Here is a 24,879-nt window from a genome sequence, read left to right as displayed (position 1 = left end):
TGTATGTATCACGTCTTGTTTTACCTTCCTTAATACACCTGTCTTTAACATCATTCAATTTTTGCCAATTTTGTTAGAGATTTTGTCTTGACTTTCAATGTTGTTCACAGGCATACTGGTGGTGATAAGGTTTACAATGTTTTCGACAACCAACTTCCTGCTGCTTTGAAAAGGTTACAATTTGACAGACAACTATCAATGGAGAATTTAGGAAGCTCATTCTGAAGTCGATGGCTATCAACCACATTTAATAGCTCTGAACAAGGATCTCATCGTTTGATTGAATCTACTTTAGTTACTATCGAGGTCTAGGCGAGGTTTCTTTGTTGATGCGGTATGAAAGTAAATTTTAGAAAAATGGTATATCTGTCATATTCAATTTTGCATACCAAGGTCATCTGGTTTTCTTTTTCTTTCAAAGATCGAGTTCGGTTGTGATTCTTAAAAAACATTTTTTTTTCTTTCAAGTATCAAGATTCCTGCAATCTTCTTCTATTTAGTTGTCTTACATACTTGCTATCCTCTTCTATTTAGTTGTCTTACATAAAAAATGTTGATAATTTTTAATTGCTATTAAGGTCTCGGTTTACTAGGGATCATGTTGGTCATAGAGTGATGCTTCAAATTGGATTGATTTCATTTGTTACATTTTTCAGACTCATTCCATTCTGAAGGATCTGGTTCACAAGGCTATGAGTGAAACTCCAGTATGTTCCCATCTTTGCTTATATTGTTCATGCATCAAAGAAATTTTGCCTGCTATTTTTCTATCTTGATTTTTTATATTGAACATTGAACAAGACTTGGATGGGGCATTTTCATCATTACATGAGCAAAGTTATTTTTTGACTTGTATAATACCATTATAACAGCCATGAACTAGAATTACATGTGATATTAGTAACTTGTACCAGCCTTTTACAGACCAATTATCATTGCAATTATGAGTAGGAAGATAACTATAGATGAATTTAGTGGAGAGGAGAAAAACATAGCTGTCTTTAAGATCATATGTAAATGATTCTTTCTCTTTCTTTCTATCTGATCAGACGTCAGGGGATTTTCAAGGAAACAACAGACCACCTGTATAATGCAGCCACTCAGGAGTGGGAAACTACTTTGAATCAGCTACTAATAGAGCTTGATGGGTTTGATATTGGCAAGGTGTTATATTTTCGGCTGCTACAAATTGTAGAGATTTGTTAGATCCTGCACTTCTCAGGCAAGGTCGTTTTGATCGCGAGGTTAATTTCCATCACTTGAATAGTAGATCTAATTAGGTAATATATCTCATCAATACAAAAATATATTCGAATCACTTTATCACTCATCACTTGATCTAATTAGTTAATAGCAGATCTAATTAGTTAATTTCCATCACTTGAATAGCAAATTTTATTATATTACATTTTTAGTATTAAATTTTTCATGAAATTATAATAATTTAATAAAATCATTTTTACTCATCGATTATCATAATGTATTTAGTTAAACAATTAGTAAATATTAAAATGATAACAAGTGTGGAGTCGACATATTATATTTTTATTGTAAAATATGCATATGTATAATTAATAAACACTTCTCTATTTAATTAAAAAATAAAAATAGTGGCCAAATAAAATACTATAAGGTAATACTCATGACTCTTAAAATATGTGAAAATAGAATAAATTATCTTAAAAAGGCTACAGGTCATCGCACAAATAATTTATTGATTCAATATATTGAATATGATTGATAATTTTGAATTAAGAAATCGATAGATTATACAAATTTTAAACACTCAAAATTATAATTACTAATTTGAAACTTTTGTCAGTATTTTGCATGCAGTCTCGTGGATGCTTATCTATTTATTGTTTCTATATACAACCCTTGTATTGGCCTTCCTTTATTGGTTGCCAAGGAGGAAAAAGTTGGAATCCTAGTCTTGCACTTGCACAAAATAAGTTTTCAATCATATTTTCTATCCAACATCCATTCTTTGGTCGCAAAATGATTAAAATATATAATTTTTTTTTCAATCTAATGTTCTTCATTGATATTAGTATGTTCCACTTTTTCTTTCTTTCATTGTTGCAGACCATTTTTCTATGGCACCACAAAAATCAGTGGAAACTATTGGGAAAAACTTGAGAGATCAATATGAGAAGTGGCAGCCCAAGGTTTGAACACCATCTTATACCACGTCTCATTACAGGCTATTCCATCAAGTTTAGAATCTAATTCTTTCTATTAAACATGGCACGGCTCACAGAAGGTCAAAGTTGATCCTCTGATGGATGAAGTGAAGAAACTTTGTAATACATGTTGCAGATATGCCTAGTCAGAGAGTTTTATTTCATTACAATGGACATGGTGTTCCAAAGCCAACTGAAAATGGTGAAATTTGGCTGTTTAATAAGATGTTCACTTGCTTAACTGTTAGGAATCAATTCTTGTTGCTTTTCTTTTGCTCTATTTGCCAATTTTTCTCCTTGCTAAGCCTGAACATTTCACATGCGAGTTATACACAGTATATTCCCTTGCCTATCAACAATCTTGATTCTTGGCTAAAAACACCTTCTATATATGTTTTTGATTGCTCTGCTGCAGGAATGGTTGTTTGTCTTCCTTCCCTAGCCTTATCTACTGCAGGAATGGTTGTTAATGCCTTCATTGAGGTACTTGCTCGCGTTCTATCCTCAATTTGTCACTAGTATATTTTCTGGCTGGTGCTATTCAAATAGACATCATTGTCTTCCTTCTCTAGCCTTATTTGATTTTCTTTTTTTCTTTATTTGAATTTGATTGATAGCTTCTTGACTGTGGCATTTCTAACTACCCTGGATCTTCAAGAGACTGCATTCTTCTGGCTGCGTGTGAAGCACATGAGACTCTTCCTCAAAGTGCTGAATTTCCTTCCTGTGTTTACTTCTTGTCTTACTACACCTATCAAAATGACATTGAGATGGTAAAAGTTCTGTTTGACTTGTTTACATATCTAAATAATAGATGGTTTGAGGATAGGCCATGGATTTGGTGATATTTTTTATTTAAACTATATAGGTTTTAGATGCAACGCCTGTACATGCAAAGGCACATGATTAATAACATGATCAATGACTTTTGTCGAAACAAATTCTAATTCTTGCATTATGGTGGCATTATTAAAAATTTATCTTTCCATCTCATAATTCAAAGAGATCAGATAATGTGCTTTGACATATGTGGCCTTGAGGGTCATATAAGTGATTTCCTTATTGGCCCGACTTTGGCTTCTGAGTGCATACTTTGGCTTTCATTTCGGTGTTTTGGATTCTCTGGCGGTTGAATTGAAAGCATCAAAGGAATTCTCTAAGTTATATGCAGCATTGCAGATACTTTGGCTTCACATAAGCTTGAACCACCCTCTGTTGTATATTGTTTCGTTTTTTTTTTTTTTATCTTTTCCTTTGATTAATGAGAGGTGATGAAGAATTGGCATTATTTTCTCACGAGGATAAATTTGGTTTTAGAAATTGTAATACTTTGTCTGTTTGTGTGTGTTATTTTTATGTATTAAATTACATATTGAATCAATGTTATATATTAAATTTAAATTCATTAATTTTTATATTTAGTTTTGAAGTTTAAATTTTAATGGAAAATTTAATTTAATTAATATTTTTATTTATCCTTAAAAGTATGGATTTTAAATTTCAAATTTCAAGAATTAAACATAATATAATATTTAAAATAGAAATAAATATTATTTAATTAAAATAAAATAATTTTTAAAGGTTATGTTTTTAGCGGCGTTTGTGGAAAAAGCGCCGCTAAAGGTCGTGTTTTTTAGCGGTGTTTGTGGGAAAAACGCCGCTAAAGGTCATGACCTTTAGCGGCGTTTTTGTTAAAAGCGCTGCTAAAGATCATGACTTTTAGCGGCGTTTTTTTTCATAAACGCCACAAAATGTTAGCGGCGTTTTTTGTGGCGTTTGTAAAAGCGCCGCTATAGGCCCAAAAAAACTCCGTTAAAAACCTGTTTTGCTGTAGTGTTTGATGTTTACTTTTGCACCCATGAACTAAATTAGACAATCTTTTCAAAATTAACCTTTTCATAGGCACTCTAGACATAGATGTTGTGAATTGTACAGAGAAGATCGTTCATTGCAGTTATTAATCCAAAGTTTTGTAGATATACAGTAACTTAGATTTCTAGCTTAAATCTAGCTATCGAAAGAGGCAGGTTACAGTAGTAATCTCTGAGTAGTTGATTGGACAATCTTTTTCCATGACATTATTTTGATATGAGCATTTCACCTGAATAATTCCAGCCCTGTTCATTTAATAATAGAATTACTCTTACTTTTCTCTGTAATTCGCCACTACATTTTATTTGTCATATCAATTTTTAATTTTTAGCATTAAATTATATTAATTCATTATACCAACTTCTTATTCAGTTTAAAAGTATTTCCAGCTATTTAGTGTAGTTAATAGGTATTATAATAACTTAATCAGCTTTTTACCAATTTTCGATCCCTATGGAGACGATACTTACTTATCACTTTATTACTTGAATGACGTTTACACTTGCACAATTGCATTAGTATTTTACATGCAACAATAGTTCGTGCTGATATGCATACAGATACAAAATGAATGAAAGAGGAAAGCATAATGAGACAGATATGTAAAGAGCCATAAAGATATACATTAATGCCAAAGTTTATAAAGAAGGCCTTATGGTGATGTTAATGTCTGCACAGAAGTTATAGTGCTCTAATTATGTATTTAATAAAATGAAGATGTACTCAATGAAATTTGTAGTTTTATTATATAAATGTGGATAGATTGTACAATGAGTTATCCATAATAAGTAAAACGAGGTATTTCAAAGTAAAAGAACTAGAAAATTTTATAAAGTCACTACTCGTTTAGTACATAGACGAATAGAGAAGTCTAGGTTACATTTGTTTTAAGAAGTAACACCCAATACTCAAATTTAATTGATTGGGTCGGGTGGAGGGTGTTTCATGCTTGGTATTAGAGCATAGTTTAGTCAGTTATCAGATGACATAGAAGTAACTGACTAGACTGACAATACATCGGATAGGACCCAAGTAGATTAGATCCTAAATCCGTTTATTGATCTATTCGCTTGTGACATTCATAGTGTGACATACCAAAATCCTGAGTGGATTGTGGACTATGCATGGTGTGTTGGATGTATGACTTCTGCAGTATGTAGCGGCATTCACAATAGTGGAATTCATGACCCGAGACATGGGTAAATGATATCCTCTTATTGGCATTACATGGTTGATGAAAAGTAAACATGGCCATAAGTCTTTCATCTTTATGATAAATAACTTAATTACTATTCGATAATAATTGACTTTTCATGAAAGAATATGTAATAGTTACCATGAGATAAAATAAGACCATATTAGGAAGACAAATATTTTCTCAATGTGATTAAGGATATCCTATGAAAGTAATACACTTATGACAATATCATTAGACGAACACTGAGTAGTTGCTTTCGTAATGGTATGTCATTAGGGAGAGCTCAGTCACGATACTATAGTTGAATGACTTCTCGACTAAATGACTTTATAATTAATAGGCCAAAAGCCAAAACTTAATCATAAATAATTTCTTCCCTAATTACATATGTCTAATCGGTCCCTCTACTAGCTTGTGGAAACCAAAAATGAATTGCGTGTTTGAATAGAAATAAACAGAATGAATAGAAAAAGAGAAATGAGAAACATTTAGGAATGATTATGGTTTTTTCTGTTATGAAAAAATGGAATCATTTGGAAAAGAATGTAGGTTCCCAAAAAGGAAATAGAAATGGAAATGATTCATTTGCAATTCTATATGGATTACTTAAAAATGATTGGAAGAATGAGTTTATGTTTTTTAGTTGTTTTGAAGCTCGAAAATTAAAATGCACCATTCAGTCATTGTGAACATGTTGAGTTCTGAAATATTAAACATATTTTCTGAAAATTATACCAGGGGTAAAATCATCAAAAATTTACTGGGGTAAAATAGGGATGAGAAAATTGTTTAATATAGAATATTATAGTTTATTTTAGGAAATGGAAAAACCAAATCGGGTTGGATCACATTATAGAGTACTGGGTCAAAGGGCCTAAGAAGTACTCGTAATTGGACTTGATGTGAGAGAGGCCTAAAACCCATCATATAACATGAAAGGGGTGGCAAGCCTAGTAGAAATACTAGGGTGTGACATCCACCCCACTCCTACTCTAAGTAGGAAGTTGTTTTTCTAATTGAAATAAACCACTACAACTCAACAAGTGTTTTACCTTGTCATCTTATAAAAAGATGACACCAATAGAGCTATACACATAACATTGAGAGATTGTTACTAGTTTACAGTGGAATTTGCAAGTATACACAGTCGTTATCAAGTAATAAATGAGTAAAAAGAGTATCGTCTCCATAGAGATTGTATCTATTAATCAACAATTATAAAATTAATAATTTACAAGTTGGTTAAGAAAATAAAATATTTGAAGGTGATAGATGTCCTAATTAAATTAATAACTAATATGCAAATGAGATAAAATAAAATACAATGAATTTTTAACAACAATTTAGAAGTTTTAACAACAATAACATGAATAAAATAAGCTGGAACAATTACAACTTTTGATTTAATTTATTCATAATCATGCTTAACAAATGTTTCAGAAAAATTCTAGGGCAACTCGATTATTTATTAACTTGGAATCTAAAATCATAAGCTTCTTTCGAAGTCTTGTATTTATTGCTTAGAAAAACTTGAATATTTCTATGTCAACATTTAACTAAAGATTCCTTAGAATTCAAGCAAAGTAATAGGGATGAGTTTGTTTGAAATAATTTAATTAGATAAACCTAAAGTTATGCAAGGTAATAATGTTCTTTCGAATTATTACGAACCTTTAATTTCTTTCTGTTCGAATATAAAATAAATATGTATCTTCTAATTACTACATCCATTAATCACCATTTAGTTATGAATATGTAATTAATTCTAATGCAGTCAAACATATTTTAATGCATGAACAACATGAAAGATTTTAATTGGAAGCATAAGTAATTGAGGCATAGAACATTATAAACATGAATTTAATGAATCAAATCAAGGTATTGCAACCATTCTAGCTAAAACAAATTAAGTCATTATAATTAATGGAAAAACAATCAAATAATTTTCAATCATGTTTGTAGACTAAGAATAATTTAAAGAGATAAGAATAAGAAACCCTGAGAAGATTTTGGTGATTTCCTGAGAATTATATATTGTGGCTTCCTTTGAATTTTGTCGCTGCTCTAATGCAAATTACTCCTCAAGGTGGTCGGCCAAGAGAGCTTTCTCTCAAGAACTACTTACTAGAGGAAATTTCAAAGAGAGGATGAGAGAAATGAAAGGAAATGGAAGGCTTAGGTGTAGAGGGAAAGGAGAATGAACTAAATGTTTTAAATGATAGATGTTGAATGAAGGGTTGTATTTATAAATGAGGGAAGGCTTGAGAATTTTATAGGATTTTGTTGAGGCTAATTTGTGATTTTTTTTACACATGTAGGGGCCTTTAATTAATTGTTCCAAAATTGGTTGGGCTACTCATTGCCAAATTTGGACTCCTTCCCATTTAATGGATGATTTAGGCTTCAATGTGAAGAGCAGTCTTATTCCTTTCATCAACCCACTTCCAAGCTGGGGTAGAATCAATTCATTGACTCCAATACTCAGGCTTTATCATCCCATTCTGATTAATATTCAGCTTATGTAATAGCCCTTACCCGTATTCGACACCGGAACAAGGTACGAGGCATTACCAGACTTAAACATAAGCAAACATACAAAACCAAGACTTAAATTCCCATCCAAATTTAAAAATTTTCATTTACATTCACATCGTCCCTAAAACGAACTTACGAGGCTCAAAACATGCTTTGGAAGCGGTTCGAGACTAAACCGAGAACTTTGAAAAATTCTACAACACTTAGAAAATTTTTCATGTTTTAAGAGCCACACGCCTGTGTGGCTTGGGACACGTTCATGTGGGCAAGCCGTGTGGTCACATACGCCCGTGTCCCTAACCCGTATAACTCTCTGTTTGTCTTCCAAGAACAAATTGAAGTCACACGGCCAAGGCACACACCCGTGGTCGATTTAACTTTTATAATTTTTCATAAAATAGTTGCAGACTTCACATGGCTAGGGCACACGCCCGTGTTCGAGGACATGCCGTCCATACGGCTGAGACACACACCCGTGTCTCTGCCCATGTGCTCAATATTAAGCATTATGTTTTGCAATAATTAAGGTGCAGGGGACACACGACTGGATTACACGCCCATGGGGAAAGCCGTGTGTCACACACGACCTAGACACACGCCCGTGTGTCTACCCGTGTGGACAAAAATAAGGTTATTTTCCAAGCCATATTGTCACCCTTCCATGCGCAAATCCTACACAAAAAAACATAGCACCATTCCAAGTATATACATTCAACCAAATCAGCCACAACGAAGGCATCAATACCTTGTTCACATACTATCATCTATCACATACAAACATCACATACTAATCAACTTAAACCATGCATAATTCCACATCCATGAAAACATCATCATATGCATATATACATAAACCAATATTGGCCAATTTCATATGGCCATATACAAAATGAATTGTCAACCAATATAGGCCAACACATTAGGCCAAATCAATTATGACACATAAAAAAATAACCAAGTCCCTATACATGCCATAACTCAAAATATTGAAATCATTGGTACCCAAAATAATTAGTTGATAGTGTGACTAGATCTCAGATAATCTCCAATCCTCGAGCTGGCTTGATGACACTATAAGATAAGGGAAAAGAAGGGGAGTAAGCTTTAAAGCTTAGTAAGTTCCCATGCAAATAATAAGCATTATAAACTCACATTTAACTTACAATTAACTTGAAGTAAATTAACATAAATGTCATTATAAATCTCAAAATCAAACTTAATCAATCACAACCTTACCGAGGGATTCATCACATATCGAGCTCATTAAGAATGAGTTCAATGTACATACCTATACCAATTTACAACATACCATATTCTTTCACAACTTTGACAATTCCCGTTGTAGTTCCTATTGAACCACTTGGAATACTAAAGGATACTCGGGTATCTCGCACACATAGTACCACACCAATGCCATATACTAGATATGGTCTTACATCAGATCTTGTATCGATGTTAATAGCCTACTATAGTCTTACATGAAATCTCATATCAATTACACAAAGTCTCATAATGATGCCATATCCCAGATATGGCATTACACATAGTCTCGGTAACCCTAATGTCATGACATTTGTATCCTATCTATTCTTAAGGTTCAATCGGGATTTCACGATTGTCGTAACTTTTTTGAACATGCTCAATGTTCAATCATAATTCATACAATAGTAAAGCATTTAAAACATAATTAAAACAATACATTATTTACATAAGAACTTACCTCGGTACAAAAGTAGTAGGAAATGAACCTAATCGTCAAATACTTTATTTTTCCCCTGATCTAGGTCTGAACCTTGTTTCTCTTGATCCATAATAGCAAATTTAACTCATTTATTAATCACATTACTCAATTCAGTCCAAAACTTACATTATAAAAAATTACATTTTTGCCCCTAAACTTTGACATATTTACATTTTAGTCCCTAGGCTTGTAAAATGAAGTCTATTCAATTTCATCAAGACCCAAGCCTAGCTGAACCTCTTTCATGCTTACAACAACCCACATTTTCCATTTAATCACACTTTTATGCACATTTTGAAATCTTTTTACAAATTGGTCCTTTTGACATTTTCATCAAAAATCACTTAGCAAAAGTTGTTCATCTAACATTAAACTTGCATAATCTACTATTAGACATAAAAATACACAAATATGTAACATGGGTCAAACCCTAGACCTCAATCATCTCTCAAATTAATGGTAGAAATAGATAGATCAAGTGATAACGACTTAAAAAATGTAAAGATCATTAAAAACGGGGCAAGAACGGACTTACAATCGAGCTTGAAAAGTGGAAAAATCCTAGTCATGTCTCCCTTGCAAGTTTAGACCAAGCATGAAGAAGATGGACTAAAGTTTGGCTTGATTTTTGGTTTTTAATTCATTTAATTACCAAATGACCAAAATGTCCTTTTTTCAAAACACTAAAATTCTCTTACCTCATGTCTATTTTTGTCATCGAAGGACCTTTAATTTAAAATTTCATAACAATTAAACACATCTAGATGTAGAACTCAACTTTTTCACTTTTTACAATTTAATCCTTTTTGCTAAATTGATGCTCAAAAGTCAAAATTTTCGAACGAAATTTTCACGAAATCATTCTGTAAAATTTTAGACCATGAAAATGTAGTAAAAATAAAATTTTCTATATCAGATTCGTGGTCCCGAAACCACTGTTCTGACTACGCCCAAAAATCAGGCTGTTACAGCTCATGACCATGCGTCGTCCATAATGGCTTGAAACATTTAGCACATCAGTGCACCAAGCTGTAACAATTTTAGCACAAAATTATGTATTTTCCAAAATGTAGCAACATAAAGTAAAATTATATAAAATTAGCATTTATTTTCTTTAAATTACAATCTTACTTTAATTATGCCTAATTTCTCAACTTGTACTAAAAATATATAATTTACTATAAAAAATGTTTGGAATTGCATGCATTCTTAGTTAAAAGGTTCTTTAAAAGTCTATATAATTTAGAGTTATCAGTTAATCTACCAAAAAATAGAGAGGATTTATTCTCAACTATCAAATATATTTTTCTAGAATAACAATTCTACCAGTATCTATTAAAGAAGAGAGAATTTTTGTTTTCACCCTAAATAAAAGAGAGAACTCTTTCTAGTTCTATGTTTCGATTCAATTGGTTAGAGCCCATAATCGAAGCAGTTCGTGGTACGAGAATAGCGAAGAAGATCGTTCCGTTGAAACCTAGGAACAACGAATGTCCACTAAGTTGAAAACATAAGTATGAATTTGGCTAGGATTTATTGCTATAAATATCACAAACTGGGTCGATTTTCAAAATTTTAATATTTCACTATGTAAGAAAACCGTTTTCAAAGTAGGATTTTTCCAATATAAACAATGTTAGATGCTCTCTTGGAATTTTCCTTCATCTTGCGTTGGTTAATATCCTTTCCATCTTGGGATCAAATGGGACTAACTTGTTGTTACTTTAAGTTATACACTAAGAAATGCAGGCACGAGAAACAAAAATAAGTAATGAAAATAACAAAACAAACGCAAAAAGAAATACAAGAACAAGTAAAATGTTGTATCTATAAACATAGCTTTCACTAATTATCTCTCTAGCAAAGCATGGAAAAATCAAAATAATTCAAATTCACACATACAAATCTCCCCAACAACAACACCGTAACACCGACAACTTGACCGCATGTGTCGGTGTTTGTACACCAAGCAAAGAATTAAAAAAATATAGATTTAAAAGCGGTTTTAACTACAGGTTTGACAAGTCAGTTGAAATATTTGTATATTACAATAAAAGATAGAGTATTTCAAGGATTAAACCCAAGAGAGATTAGGTGATAAGGTGAATGGACAACAATTAAACATGAAATTAGAAAGTATAGTTATCTAATGGCTAAGTGCTATATTACAACAATTTAAAATTCATGCTTGGTTAAACTAAACAATACTTAGAGGGACTAAATTGAACAACAGCTAAAATTAAAAAAGTATTAATTCAATGAAATAGAGTGGGTAATTGATATCCATGGTGCTAACTAATTCCTGAATCAGGGATCAAAATTGCTTAAACTCCTAATTGATCCAGTTTTACCTTTCGATCATTATTTTACCCAATTAGATGATTTGGTCCAATAAAACGGGAAAATCGAACTCGTTTAGAATAGGATCTCCTCTTGGTCTCACCTATCTAAATGTTCCTTTAAAGTCGACAATTATAAGTTTTGATATTTATTCGATTTAGTCTAATTTTTACGATTTAGTTCTTAAGTTTAAAATTAATCATGCAACATTTCAATCAGTCAACCACTATGAAGCTTAGTTCCTACTCATCATTAAAACACAAAGCCTGTAACGCCCCAAATTTTATAAATATGTTTCTGCAATTATTTAACATAATTGTGTATCTTCTTCAGTGGTTAAGTGTTCTGGGTGTGTTTGTGAGGTCCCAAGTTCAAGCCTTAGCTTGGGTAAAATTTTGGTTTTTATTGAATAAAGCCTTACCTTTGGTTAATAGACTTGTAGGCATTTCTTTTTTAAAAATATGCAAGAATGAGTCTGCTGGTCTGGTGGATAAGTGGAGTGTTGGTGTGAGGGAGGTCTTGGGTTCGAGTCTAAACAGAGGCATTATTTTTGCTACTAATGCTGTGAAAGTATTTAAGTTGGTTTGAGATACTAAGTAGTTGCAACAGATGTGGTTTAATGGGAGCAAAACAAGGGATTTGAGAGCTACCCAAATATTCTACTCTCCCTCTCTACCGAAATTCCTCTACAAAATTTCTCCTTCTCCATATTCCTTTTTTGTTCTTCCAGCTGAAATCCCCCTTTTTGCTACTATTTTCCTTCACTCTATTATTGATTTTTGGTCCTCTTCCATTGTCATTGCTTATCTCTGCGCTTGGCGCGAATTCGATAAGTGTAGGGATGTGTTTTGTTTTGTTTTTATGAATGTTGGGTTGTTAAGAGATTGTTTTCTGTTTTGGAGATAGTCAATATTCTGTAGACTGCTAAAATGGTGCTCTAAGTCAGCGAGGAACTACCGTTGTTCGTTAGAGGTAAGGTCTTTGTTAACTTTTGAGATTTTCCTATCCTTAGTAACTTAGTTTAAGTGACTAATTAAGTGATGTACTATTCAATAATAGGTTCTAGAGTACTCGTGGTTGATTTAGCTTCAAAACGATACCAGGTGTGTACTCCAATTGCACAGAAAATGAGATATGACGAAAGCTGAAAAGTAAACTATTGACACCACACGAGCGTGTGGATTGCCTGTATGGAGGCTGTGTGGCAATACACGGATTTGTGATCAACAAACTAGGCCGTGCGCACACGACACGGATGCTACAAACACGGCCGTGTGATGGTTGGCGAGGCCATGTGTAAGACACGAGCTCAGCCAATTGGGCCGTGTGGGCCACACGAGCGTGTGGGCCCACACAGGTCAACCACACGGGCGTATGGAATTCTGGGCCAGGTCGTGTGTTCCACATAGACAAGGCTAATTTGGGTAGTGTGGGCTACACGGACGTGTGGGCCCACACAGGCAGACTGCATTGGAGTGTGAGCCCATTTTTCTGTAACAAATTGTAAGGTTGTACGGGTCGCTCAAGTCAACTGTGACCTGTCGTAGGGTCGATAAGCATTACTTAGACCCCTGTTCTGTGATATGATACTGTGATGTATGTGTTAACATGTTACACCAAGCATGTATAATTGTGCTGTTGTGAATATGGATGTATGATCCGTTTATCTGCATCATAGCATGCCATATTGTATGATGCATTGTATCGGGGTGGGTTTGATAAAGTGAAATGAGTATCTGAAAGGCTTCATAAGCCTGTTATTTGGCATCTAAGTTGCATATTTATGACATATGCCGTATTACAGTACTTTATGGTGTGTAGGGTTGGATGAGTCGATTTTATCCTCATATTTTGTGCAGGGATGGGTGGGTCAATTTTATCCCCTCATAGTGCGTAAGGTTGGATGGAGTTGGTTTACAGGGTTAGTGGGCATGTTTTCTATTATTCTGATATGTTATGCATGTTATATTTGAGATGAGCTAAGGCCCTAAGTTTGTATCTAATTCTGTGTCTGAGTGGGCCAGGGTCCACACTGACTCTGTAAACGGTTCAGGCCCGAATTATGACTCTATCTTGTTATCTGACTCCATGCATGCAGAACTGTGAGGTGTACACACTGAGTTTGTGAAAACTTACCCTTTATTTGTTTAAACTGTTTAAGTAATCCCGAACAACAGACGGATTGGTGCAGCGGAGGAGTCGACGGTGACCACAGGCACCTACTCATGGGTTTTATGTTTTAAATGCTTTACAATGTTATTTTATTATTTTGGGGATATTTGTTGTAATTATGGACTTGGACTGTTGGTTTTAATTTAGGTTTGGACTGTGATTATGGAGTATAAACTACAATGCCAAAGCATGGTTTTCTTTAAAATTAATTAAGGTTTCGTAAGTAAAAGATAATAATAATTTGAAAGATTTTTATGTATCAAAACGGGTTTTTTCAAAAACACTCTAATGTGACATTGCCAGATTCTGCAATAACGTCTAGGCCGATTTTGGGGTGTTACATTTAGTGGTATCAGAGCCAGGTTGCAAAACTCGGCAGTGGATTTGAGTTTTAAAAGATGGGTTTTAAAGAAATGATTTGTTCTTAAAATATTTTCAAAATAATAAGTGGTACACCGAGTCTCTGGCGTCGATCCTGTAAGTTTATGAAACTTTGATAAGTACTGTTTGAAAGCATGTTTAGAGTATACTAAAATTCTATTTGGATTTGTCTGAAAATACTGTTAATATGCTATGAAACTACTGTAGGTAGTATACTCCACTGAAACACTTTAGGAAGTGTAAACTGCAAATTGTAGAGAGACTATACTCTCGAAAATAGACTCTGAACATTCTGATACTATACTGCATAAAATATCTGTTAATGAATTATCGAAACCGTAAACTGATTTGCATAAAACTGTTAATACAGATAAATACTAAAATTTACGATGAGCTCACATGGTACTTGTGCTGAGGTAGAGGCTGTAGATGGGCTTAAACTAAGTCTTTAGTATCTAATATGATTCTGAATCTAGATACTCGCAAGATATCGGTATCACCTGCGACAGAGATTGGGTCTGGGTCCCATGATCACGCCGTTGGGAATGACGCACTATCCCAAGCCATGCTACGAATTTTGGAGACTGTCGCTGGGCCCAACACTGGTTCTGGAGGTCGTGGGTCAGTTATGGAACAACTCCGGTCCAATGGGGCTGAGGTATTTAGGGGCATCGCTGGAGTTGCTCCTAATGTGGCCGAGTACTGGATGGAGGCCACGGAACGTATTATGGATGACCTAGATTTCACTGCTGAGCAAAAACTTAAAGGGGTTGTGTTTTTGCTTCGTGATGAGTCATACTAGTGGTGTTGACGGTTAAAGAGGGACCAAACCTGACAGACTGACATGGGATCTATTTAAGATGGCTTTCCAGAGTAAGTATATGGGAGCCAGCTATACGGATGTGAGGCGACGTGAGTTTTTGAATCTCACCAGAGTGATCATTCGATGGCTGAGTATGAGGCTGAGTTCTTAAGGTTGAGTCATTATGCGCGAGGCATGATGGCGACAGAGAATGAGCGTTGTGTCCGTTTTAAGGATGGTCTCCGAGACAATTTACGAGTTCTGATAGCTCCTCAAAGGGAGCGGAATTTCTTTATACTAGTTGAGAAGGCAAAGATTGCCGAGGATGTTAAGCGAGCTGGGCTTACTGTTACAGCTACTGGGGCGACGTTTCGTCAGCACTGGAATAGATGCCATCCGGGTGAGTGTTGGAGAGCTACTGGAGCTTGTCTTAGATGTGGGTCTACTGAGCATCGCGTTAAGGATTGCCCATTGAGAATTAGATACAAACTCCGGTTAATGAGACTGCACAGTTGTTGAGGGTAGTTCAGCAGCCACCTAGGGGTCGGGGTTAGACTAGGGGTGGTAACGGTATGGGCCGAGGACAGAGAGCACCAGGCAGAGGTGCTGGACTAACTGAGGCGAGGCAGTCTGCACTGGTTTATGCTGCACGTCGCAGTGAGGATCGAGATGTTCCAGATGTCACCATGGGTACGTTCTTAATATTTAATGTACCTTACTTTGCACTGATAGACATAGACTCTACACACTCTTATATAGCTAGTACTGTGTCTGGGACTTTGGGAATTCCGATCGAGAATATTGATAGTGAGTTGATTGTGATAAGTCCTTTGGGGCAGTTGGTTTTAGTAGATAAGTTGTATAGAGATGTTCCGCTTGAGGTCCAAGGGACAGTGTTTTTGGCAGATTTAGTGGAGCTTTCATTTGGGGAGTTCAATTTAATTCTTGTATGGACTGGTTAGTCAAACATCGAGTGAGTCTAGACTGTGCTACGAAAAGGGTTGTTTTAAGGAACGAGGGGGATAATGAGGTGGTCGTGATTGGGGAACGACGAGACTATTTGACTAATGTGATTTCTGTATTGAGGGCGGAGAAGTTAGTAAGGAAAGGGTGTGAAAGATTATTGGCTTATATTAGTGTTACTGATTTTGTGGACTCTTCAGTTAAGGATATCCGAACTGTAAGGGACTTTCCAGATGTTTTTCCAGAGGAACTACCGGGATTACCTCCGAGTTGTGAGGTAGAGTTTGGTATTGAGTTGGTTATTGGTACAACTTCGGTGTCTATCACCCCTTATCGAATGGCACCAAAAGAGCTAACAAAACTTAAGGCTTAAATCCAAGAACTGCTAGATTGTGGGTTTATTCGTCCTAGTGTGTCTCCATTGGGAGCACTTGTTCTGTTTGTAAAAAATAAGGATGGTACAATGAGGATGTGTATCAACTACCTTCAATTGAACAAGTTGACGATTAAGAATAAATACCCACTTCCGAGGATAGATGACTTATTCGATCAGTTCAGAGGGGCGTCAGTGTTCTCTAAGATTGATATGCGATCGGGTTACCATCAGTTGAGAGTAAAGGAGGCAGATGTACATAAGACAACATTTAGGACTCGGTATGGACATTACGAGTTACTAGTTATGCCTTTTGGTTTGGCTAATGCACTGGTGGCATTTATTATAACAACCCTAACTCGTATCCGTTACCGGATTAGGGTTCGGGGTGTTACATTTGATTGGCATCAGAGCTATGGTTTAGTCGGTTCTAGGACTACTATAGCGTATGTGAGTCTAGCTATACATACCGCATTTGACCTGTGGTAGTGCGATATCTTCCGAGTCTGACGAAAATTTATTTTGATGAGATAGATATGCTTTTTAACCTAGCTAATTCTGATAGTACAGACTGCTATACTCAAACGCTTGAGTGAAAATGTGTTGGTGATGAGTTGAAACTCATAAAGGTATAAATCAGAATGCATGATATTCTGCTATTGATAAATGTTATAATTATATGAGTATATGAGTTGTGATGTTTGGTATGTGATTGTTTCGTGAATATTTTGATTGTGAATTAATGATTTGATTTAACGTATGAATTATGTGTTGAGTAAAAAAGTGATCATAAGTAAAAGATGGTTAGGTGTTTTGAGAATGTGGAATTAGTAATGAATTGGCCATTCATAATAGTATGTGTGATGTGCATGTATATATGAGAGATAAATTTGAGGCTTTATGACCCTCACCCCCTCATCGGTAAAGTATTGTAATGAAATCTGTATTATATAGCTTAAATAAGCTTACAAGTGTGGAATGACAGAGTTTCGTGATTGAAAAATTAGTACTGTGATCAGATAAGAGAATGAGTCCGCAAGTGAAGACTGTAACAGAAAAGATATTGGATTGTGTTGAAGGCCATTTGTAATATGCAAAGTCACTGTTAAAAGAAAAGTTGAATTAGATGAAACCAAATATTCAGGTATGATATCTAAAGAATATATTAACTAGAAGTTCTTATGAGTTGGCCTCTGTTAGTGTTGGGAAAATGAGAAATTAGTGATGTCAGAGATAGACAGTAGAATCATATTTGAATTATAAAGATATTTGAGCACAGTAATTATAGTCGAATGGTTTACGAGAACTCTTCTGGGTACTCTATGTGTTCAATTATCCTCAGAGGTATGTGAAGCTATATATTTTCAGATGAAATTCTTATCATATGAGAACGTTATCTATATATATTGATATATGAAAGCATTGTTGGGCTATTTGCGTTACAATCGGCATTATTATATCTTTCTCTGGTATTCTATTTCATTTTATTGAAAGAAAAGATCAACGATTAAATCTGTGTGATGTTGGTATTCTACTCCTACTGGTTGTTGATCTGCTTAGTATACATGAAGACTATATTATTTCTGTTATTGTTGATTCCGGTGCATATGAGTGATGCTTTACTTCTAGACTTCCTCTTAGACATCACTGAGATATCTGTCATCTGATATGGGTGCTTTCTTAAAAAGATCAATATAGTTTTATCGGCTAATTGAATGCTCATCCTAGTTTGTTTGGGTTTCCCAAGACCTAGTTGTTTAAACATTTTATAAGACATGGCATTGATACTAGCGCCCAAATCAGCCAAAGCATTGTTAACATCTAAGCTACCAATTAAACAAGGAATCGTAAAACTCCCTGGATCTTTCAATTTGTTGGCCAGCTTATTCTGTAGTATGGTTGAGCGAACTTCATTTAACTCCACATATGACTCCTCATCCAACTTCCGCTTATTTGTTAAAAGCTACTTTAAGAATTTGACTGCATTTGGCATCTGCGAAAGAGCAAATTATTCGTCCATGCGGTCTTTCTTCGTCGCATTAGGGTATGGCACACGAGGTTTGTACTCTTTGCTTACCGGTGTTTGTTCACTGTGGTCTACCCCACCTTTGCTTTTACTTACCACAATTCCTTGTCTCGGTTTAGGTTCAGGTTCGACTAATCCTTTCTCATCTTGAATGGTGATTGCATTGATCTATTCCCTTGGGTTAGATTCAGTGTTACTCGGCATGCTACCTTGTGGTAGTTCAGAAATAAATTTGGCGAGCTGTCCTATCTGAGTTTCGAGCCCTTGGATCGACGCCTTTTGATTCTTAAGTGTTGTTTCAATATTCTGAAAGCGAGTTTCCAACACTGAGATAAACTTTGTTAGCATCTTTTCAAGGTTCGACTTCTTTTCCTCTTGGTAAGGTGGTTGTTGAAAACCCGGAGGATGTTGTAGCCTTTGATTCCTTTGACCACCTCGCGAGAAGTTGGGATGGTTCCTCCAACTTGCATTATATGTGTTACTGTATAGGTTATTTTGAGATCTAGAATTATTGTAACACCCCAAACCCAGCCTAGACGTTATGGTCGAATTTGGTGCGTCACATCAAACCATTTTTCAAATTTGATCTTTCCGGTGAAAATCCATTACTGAATCTAAATTTATTAAACCACAGTTCCCATCAAAACGTTTACCAATTTTTTTGCCTTTGGTATATTACCTCATTTAAACTCGCGGAAGCATTTTGAAAACTTTGTTGTTGGAAGCTCGTATTCCTTAGAAAAATCATGCCATTTTGAAATCTCGAGTTTTCCTAGACTAGCAGTTTAGTATAAGAAATCACAATCCAAATTAAAACTTAAAACCCACCAATGGCCTTATTACATAAAAAACCCAAAACGAAATCTAATTGCAATTAAAAGAAAGAAACAAGAGGTGTGGCCATCTCCGAGCCCCTCGCATCTCGATCCATCTAAAATGGAAATTACGAAAGGTTAATAAGCGGGGTGAGTTTACGAAAACTCAGTGTGTAATCCCAATAACAAACAAACAGTGAATAACACGGTATCAGTACAATCTGGGCCAAAGCCTTATTCAGTCTCGACATATACTGGGCCGAAGCCTTTCGTTTAACGGTTATTGGGCCGAAGCCTTTTCATAAATCATATCACTGGGCCGAAGCCTTTACTGTAAACGATATGGCCCATAGACCCATTTCACTATCACATGAAATACTAATGAATGTATGCAAGCCCATTTAGGGAGACTACTCAACCCACCATCCGCTACTCTCCACTCGTACCAACCAAGCTCTCCATGTGGGGAATAACTCAACCCACCCAACCAAACTCTCCACTGGCAGCATAGCTGCTTTATCATATAACTGGAGGCCTAGCCTCTTTTAATAACTGTGGCAAAGCCCTTTTTGATAAACTGGGGCAAAGCCCTTTTCGGTAAACTGGGGCAAAGCCTTTTTCGATAAACTAGGGCAAAGCCCTTTTAGCACTTCCTCCATTTTTATAAAACCCAACCCATGCAACATGTCATGTATGCAGAATGTCATGCCCATATTTGAATCAAACAATCATAGTCAAGTCATTCATATCACCAACATATATTCACAATCAAATCATCAACCACACAAATCCAAGTCACCACTTGCCCACAAGGGCAAAACAATCATTTAACACCCTAGGGGCAAAATGGTAATTTTACCCCACAAGGGTATCTCGGTAATTCTACTTACAGGGGTATTTTAGTAATTCTACCTTACAAGGGTAATTCGGTAATTCTACCCTATAGGGGTATTTCAGTAATTCTACCTACAGGAGTATTTCGGTAATTCTACCCTACAGGGGTATTTCAATAATTTTGTAAATCGAGGGTAAAATGGTAATTCTGTAAATCCGGGTTACTTTGGTAATTTTTACAAGTCGAGGGTATTTCAGTAATTTTACAAATCGAGGGTATTTCAGTAATTTTGCAAACTAAGGGTTTTCGAAAATTTCACAAATCAGGGGTATTTTGGTAATTTTACAAACCAGGGGTATTTTGGTAATTTTGTAAACCAAGGGTATTTTGGTAATTTTACAAGTCGAGGGTATTTTAGTAATTTCACAAATTAGGGGTATTTTGGTAATTTCACAAACTAGGGGTAGGTAATTTTACAAACTAGGGGTATTTTGGTAATTTTACAAATTGAGGGCATTTTAGTAATTTGGTAAACTAAAGTATTCTAAACAGGGATAACAATACGAATGGGCCTAAAGCCTATTCTCGGCCCAAATGGGCCCACACGCTCGTGTGGCCCTTTTAGCCCAAATCTAGCCACAGATATGAGATTCACCTAGCCTAGTCCAATATTTACTATACAATCAAACAACTTATCCAATTGGGCCTGTAGGCCCATTGGGCCCACATGACCCCTTTCGGCCCATCGCGGCCCGAAGTAGCCATCCTACAGCTAGAGTAGTGAGAAATACACACCTGATAGGAGACTGGAGTTAATCCGTGCTCCGAGCACTCTTAGCCGACGCCCAACCCAAACGAGCACGCCATAAAGCGAAAGGGATCAGCCAAGAAAGGTACCTTTACTCTCCTCATGGTTCTCTCTATTTAAAGCCACCAGATCCACTCTTATGTTAGTTTCCGATGTGGGATCCTCCATCATCGAGTTTAAAGTCAACACCAACTCTTTCCGCCCCCTGTTAGCAAAATAAATGCTCTTTGCTTACCATGAGTTTCGAACCCTGGACCTCCTTACCAACTCTCTGACGCCACCCTCCTGCCTCTTATGTGGCGCTACTTTGCCACTAGACTACAAGGCTTTTTGTGGCATAATTTCTCCAACAACATTCTTAAGGCCAACCTACTACACCCAGGGTTTGATTCACCTTAAACCAAAATTTTTGCTAGAGTCCAGGTTTAAACCCAGGACTTCTCCAACACTTCTCAGTACGCTTAACCACTAAAACAAGCCTTCATTAATGAAATTTACAAGTACAACAAAATATTATAAGCTGCCTTTAAATGCTCCCATGCTCAAGGCCCAAACTTCTAAGCCCAAATTTATGGTGTTACAATTATTGTTACCCATATATTGAATTTGTTCCTCCTCGATGCTAGGGTTGAAGGATTGATATTCTGTGTGTACTCCTCCTCCATTTGAATCACACCTCATCACTGGATGTACCTAAGTAGAACCACATAAACTGTCAATCTTTTTATTCAAAAGTTCTACTTGGTTAGATAGCATAGTAACCGCATCGAGGTTGAAAACACCTGCTGCTTTCGTTAGCTTTGTTCTCATAACTTGCCACTGATAGTTATTTAGTGACATTTCTTCAATAAATTCGTAAGCCGCTTCAGGTGTTTTGTTATTAATAGTCCCACCGACAGCTATGTCAATCATCTGTCTAGTCGAAGGATTCAGACTATTGTGAAATGTTTGAACCTGCAACCATAAGGGTAACCCATGGTGAGGGCATCTTCTCAAGAGGTCCTTGTATCACTCCCATGCATCATAGAGTGTCTCTAGATCCATCTGCACAAAAGAAGAGATATCATTCCTCAATTTAGCAGTTTTAGCCGGAGGAAAATATTTAAGTAAAAATTTTTCGGTCATTTGCTCCCAAGTAGTGATTGACCCTCGTGGTAACGAGTTCAACCACTGTTTTGCTTTGTTCCTCAACAAAAAGGGAAACAACCGAAGGCGAATAGCATCATCAGAAACACCATTGATTTTAAAAGTGTCGCAAAACTCTAGGAAATTCACCAAATGAGCGTTTGGATCCTCATCCTACAAACCGTCAAACTAAACAAATTGCTGTATCATTTGAATCGTGTTTGGTTTCAGTTCAAAATTATTTGCAGCAATAGCAGGCCTAACTATACTTGACTCAGTTCCTGTTAAATTCGGTTTAGCATAATCATACATAGTGCGTGGAGCATGATTCTGATTTACTGGATCAGCAGTAATTGCAGGAGGTAGTGGATTTTCTTGATTTTCAGCCACCTCCTCGGTTGTGGTTTGAATATCGTCCTCTTGCTCTTCCTCTGTGTATCTTAAGCTTCGCATTATTTCTCTTTGGTTTTTACGAGCTGTACGATTGATCTCACTATCAAAAAGTAATGGTCCCGACGGGTTTCTTCTAGTCATACACTATAAAAACTTGCTAGAAGCGAATAAACAAAAAATTAGAAAAGAAAATAAAAATTTAAATTGCAAATAAAGTAAAATGGCTAAAGTAATCAAAATTGAGAGTTCCTAATATCTTAGTTCCCTGAAAAAGGCGCCAAAAACTTGATACGTGATATTCGCGATAGGTTTTAAAAATTTATAATTAATCGTTCTTGAAACTAACTTTTATTACGATGAAGGCAAGTGTACCTATCGCACAGTAGTATAGCTTTAGCAAGACCGGATTTTCGAACCCAAAGGAACCAAGAGTACTAGTAATTACTTTCTTTTTATTATCTAGCCTAAAAATTAAGGGATTTGTTTATCTAAACTAATTAACTAAACTAAGGGTGCACAGAGAGAAAATTAGGCAGAAGCTTTTGGGAAAACTCGATTGATTAAGACAATACCCAAGGAAAAATCCACCTAGACTTCACTTGTTATTTAACTTTGAATCAGATGATTTATTCATTTGACTTGATCTGTAGAAATCCCTAAGTTATATTATTATCTCTCTCGAGACTAATAACGTCTAACCCTAGGTTGATTAATTGAAATCTCTTTCTAATTAACACTCTAGTGTTGCATTAACTCGATCTATGGACTCCCTTATTAGGTTTCACCCTAATCCGGTAAAATCTTGTCACCCTATCTCTAGACGTGAAATCAAATCCGCTTAATTACAACAAATTTACTCTTAGATAGGGACTTTTGCTCTGCTGAATAAGCGCATTAACTTGAATCAATATCCTGGAATATTAAAACAAGAATTAAGAACACATAATTAAGAACAAGTAAAATATTTATCATACAATTTAGATAATAATAACAAGATTCGTCTTAGGTTTCATTCCCCTTAGGTATTTAGGGGGTTTAGTTCATAATTATGAAAGAAAACATCTTAAATAATAAAGATAACAAAACATAAAGAAAACCCAAAGCTCCTGAAGGAAATTGAAGGGAGATCTTCAGTCTTGATGATGAATCCGGATTCTGAGATGGATCAATCGGCTTTCCTTGAGTAATTCCTTGCCTCCTACTCTGTATGTCCTTCTAAGTGCCTCCTCAGGTGTTTAAATAGGCTTTAGAATGCCTAAAAGCCCTCAAGAGTGGCCTTTTCCGAATAGAACTAAACTTGGGCTTGACAGGGACATGCCCGTGTGCGATTTCTGCAATCCGTGTTCAAGGCTATTACATAGGCACGGGCGTGTGGTCTACCCATGTAAGTCATGCTTTGATTCTGCCAAATGGACACAATCGTGTGGCTTACCCGTGTGAGGAAGTCCAGGCCGTGTTGATTTCCCATGTCGATCCATTTTCTCCGATTTCTTCCTATTTCTCAGTCTTTTTACTCTCCTATGCTCACCTAAGTATAAAACATGAAATTAAAGGATTAGGAGAATTGAATTCACCAAATCTAAGAATAATTCATCCAAAAATATGCTAAGCATGAGGTAAAAATATGTATAAATTATGGTTTATCAGTGTGTACTCTGATTGCACAGAAAACGTGATTCGGCAAAAGCCGAAAAGTAAAATGTCGATGCCTCACAGGTGTGTGGATTACCCGTGTGGAGGCCGTGTGGCGATACAAGGTCGTGTTATCAATGAACCAGGCCGTACGCACACGACACAGGTACGGCGGACACGACCGTGTGATGGTTGGTGAGGCCGTGTGCGAGACACAGGCTCAGCCAATTGGGCAGTGTAGGCCACATGGGCGTGTGGGCCCACACGAATGAACCATATGGGCGTGTGAAATTTTGGGCCAGGTTGTGTGATCCACACGGCCAAGGCTAATTTGGGTCGTGTGGGCCATACAGGCATATGGGCCCATACGGGTAGACTGCATGGGCGTGTGAGCCCATTTTTCTATAACGAACTGTAAGGTTGTATGGGTTGCCCAAGTCGACTATGACCTGTCGTAGGGTCGGTAAGCATTACTTAGGCCCTTGTTCTGTGATATGATACTGTGATGTATGTGTTACACCTAGCATGTATAACTGTACTGTTATGAATATGGATGTATGATCCATTTATCTGCATTATAGTATGCCACATTGTATGATGCATTGCATCGAGGTGGGTTTGATGAAGTGAAGGGAGTAACTGAAAGGCTTCATAAACCTTTTATTTGGCAGCTAAGCTGCATATT

General features: G+C 35.9%; 1 protein-coding gene and 1 non-coding gene across 2 annotated transcripts; both read left to right on the top strand.

Annotated features, from left to right (window-relative positions):
* Nucleotides 1-15,368: 15,368 nt before the first annotated feature.
* LOC108485301 (uncharacterized) lies at nt 15,369-16,560 on the top strand. Its single transcript, XM_017789122.1, has 3 exons — nt 15,369-15,735; nt 15,957-16,181; nt 16,388-16,560. Exons 1-3 carry the CDS (start codon nt 15,369-15,371, stop codon nt 16,558-16,560), a joined length of 765 nt encoding a protein of 254 aa, XP_017644611.1.
* Nucleotides 16,561-22,014: 5,454 nt separating this feature from the next.
* LOC128294613 (small nucleolar RNA R71) lies at nt 22,015-22,121 on the top strand. The gene has a single exon (XR_008284921.1). It is a non-coding gene; the product is annotated as a small nucleolar RNA R71 (small nucleolar RNA).
* The last annotated feature ends 2,758 nt before the right edge of the window (nt 22,122-24,879 follow it).

The sequence above is a fragment of the Gossypium arboreum genome, chromosome 6 (assembly GCF_025698485.1).
Source record: "Gossypium arboreum isolate Shixiya-1 chromosome 6, ASM2569848v2, whole genome shotgun sequence".
NCBI classification, from domain to species: Eukaryota; Viridiplantae; Streptophyta; class Magnoliopsida; order Malvales; family Malvaceae; genus Gossypium; species Gossypium arboreum.
Note: the sequence above shows the minus strand (reverse complement) of the source record. Positions and strands in the feature narration are given on the sequence as shown.

Excerpts from the sequence above, each read along its gene's own strand:
- LOC108485301 (XM_017789122.1), top strand. The coding sequence starts at position 15,369 with ATGGCTGAGTATGAGGCTGAGTTCTTAAGGTTGAGTCATTATGCGCGA. Across the intron at positions 15,736-15,956 it reads CCGGTTAATGAGACTGCACA|ACATAGACTCTACACACTCT; the intron begins GTTGTTGAGGGT and ends TTGCACTGATAG. Across the intron at positions 16,182-16,387 it reads TTTAATTCTTGTATGGACTG|TTAAGGATATCCGAACTGTA; the intron begins GTTAGTCAAACA and ends TGGACTCTTCAG.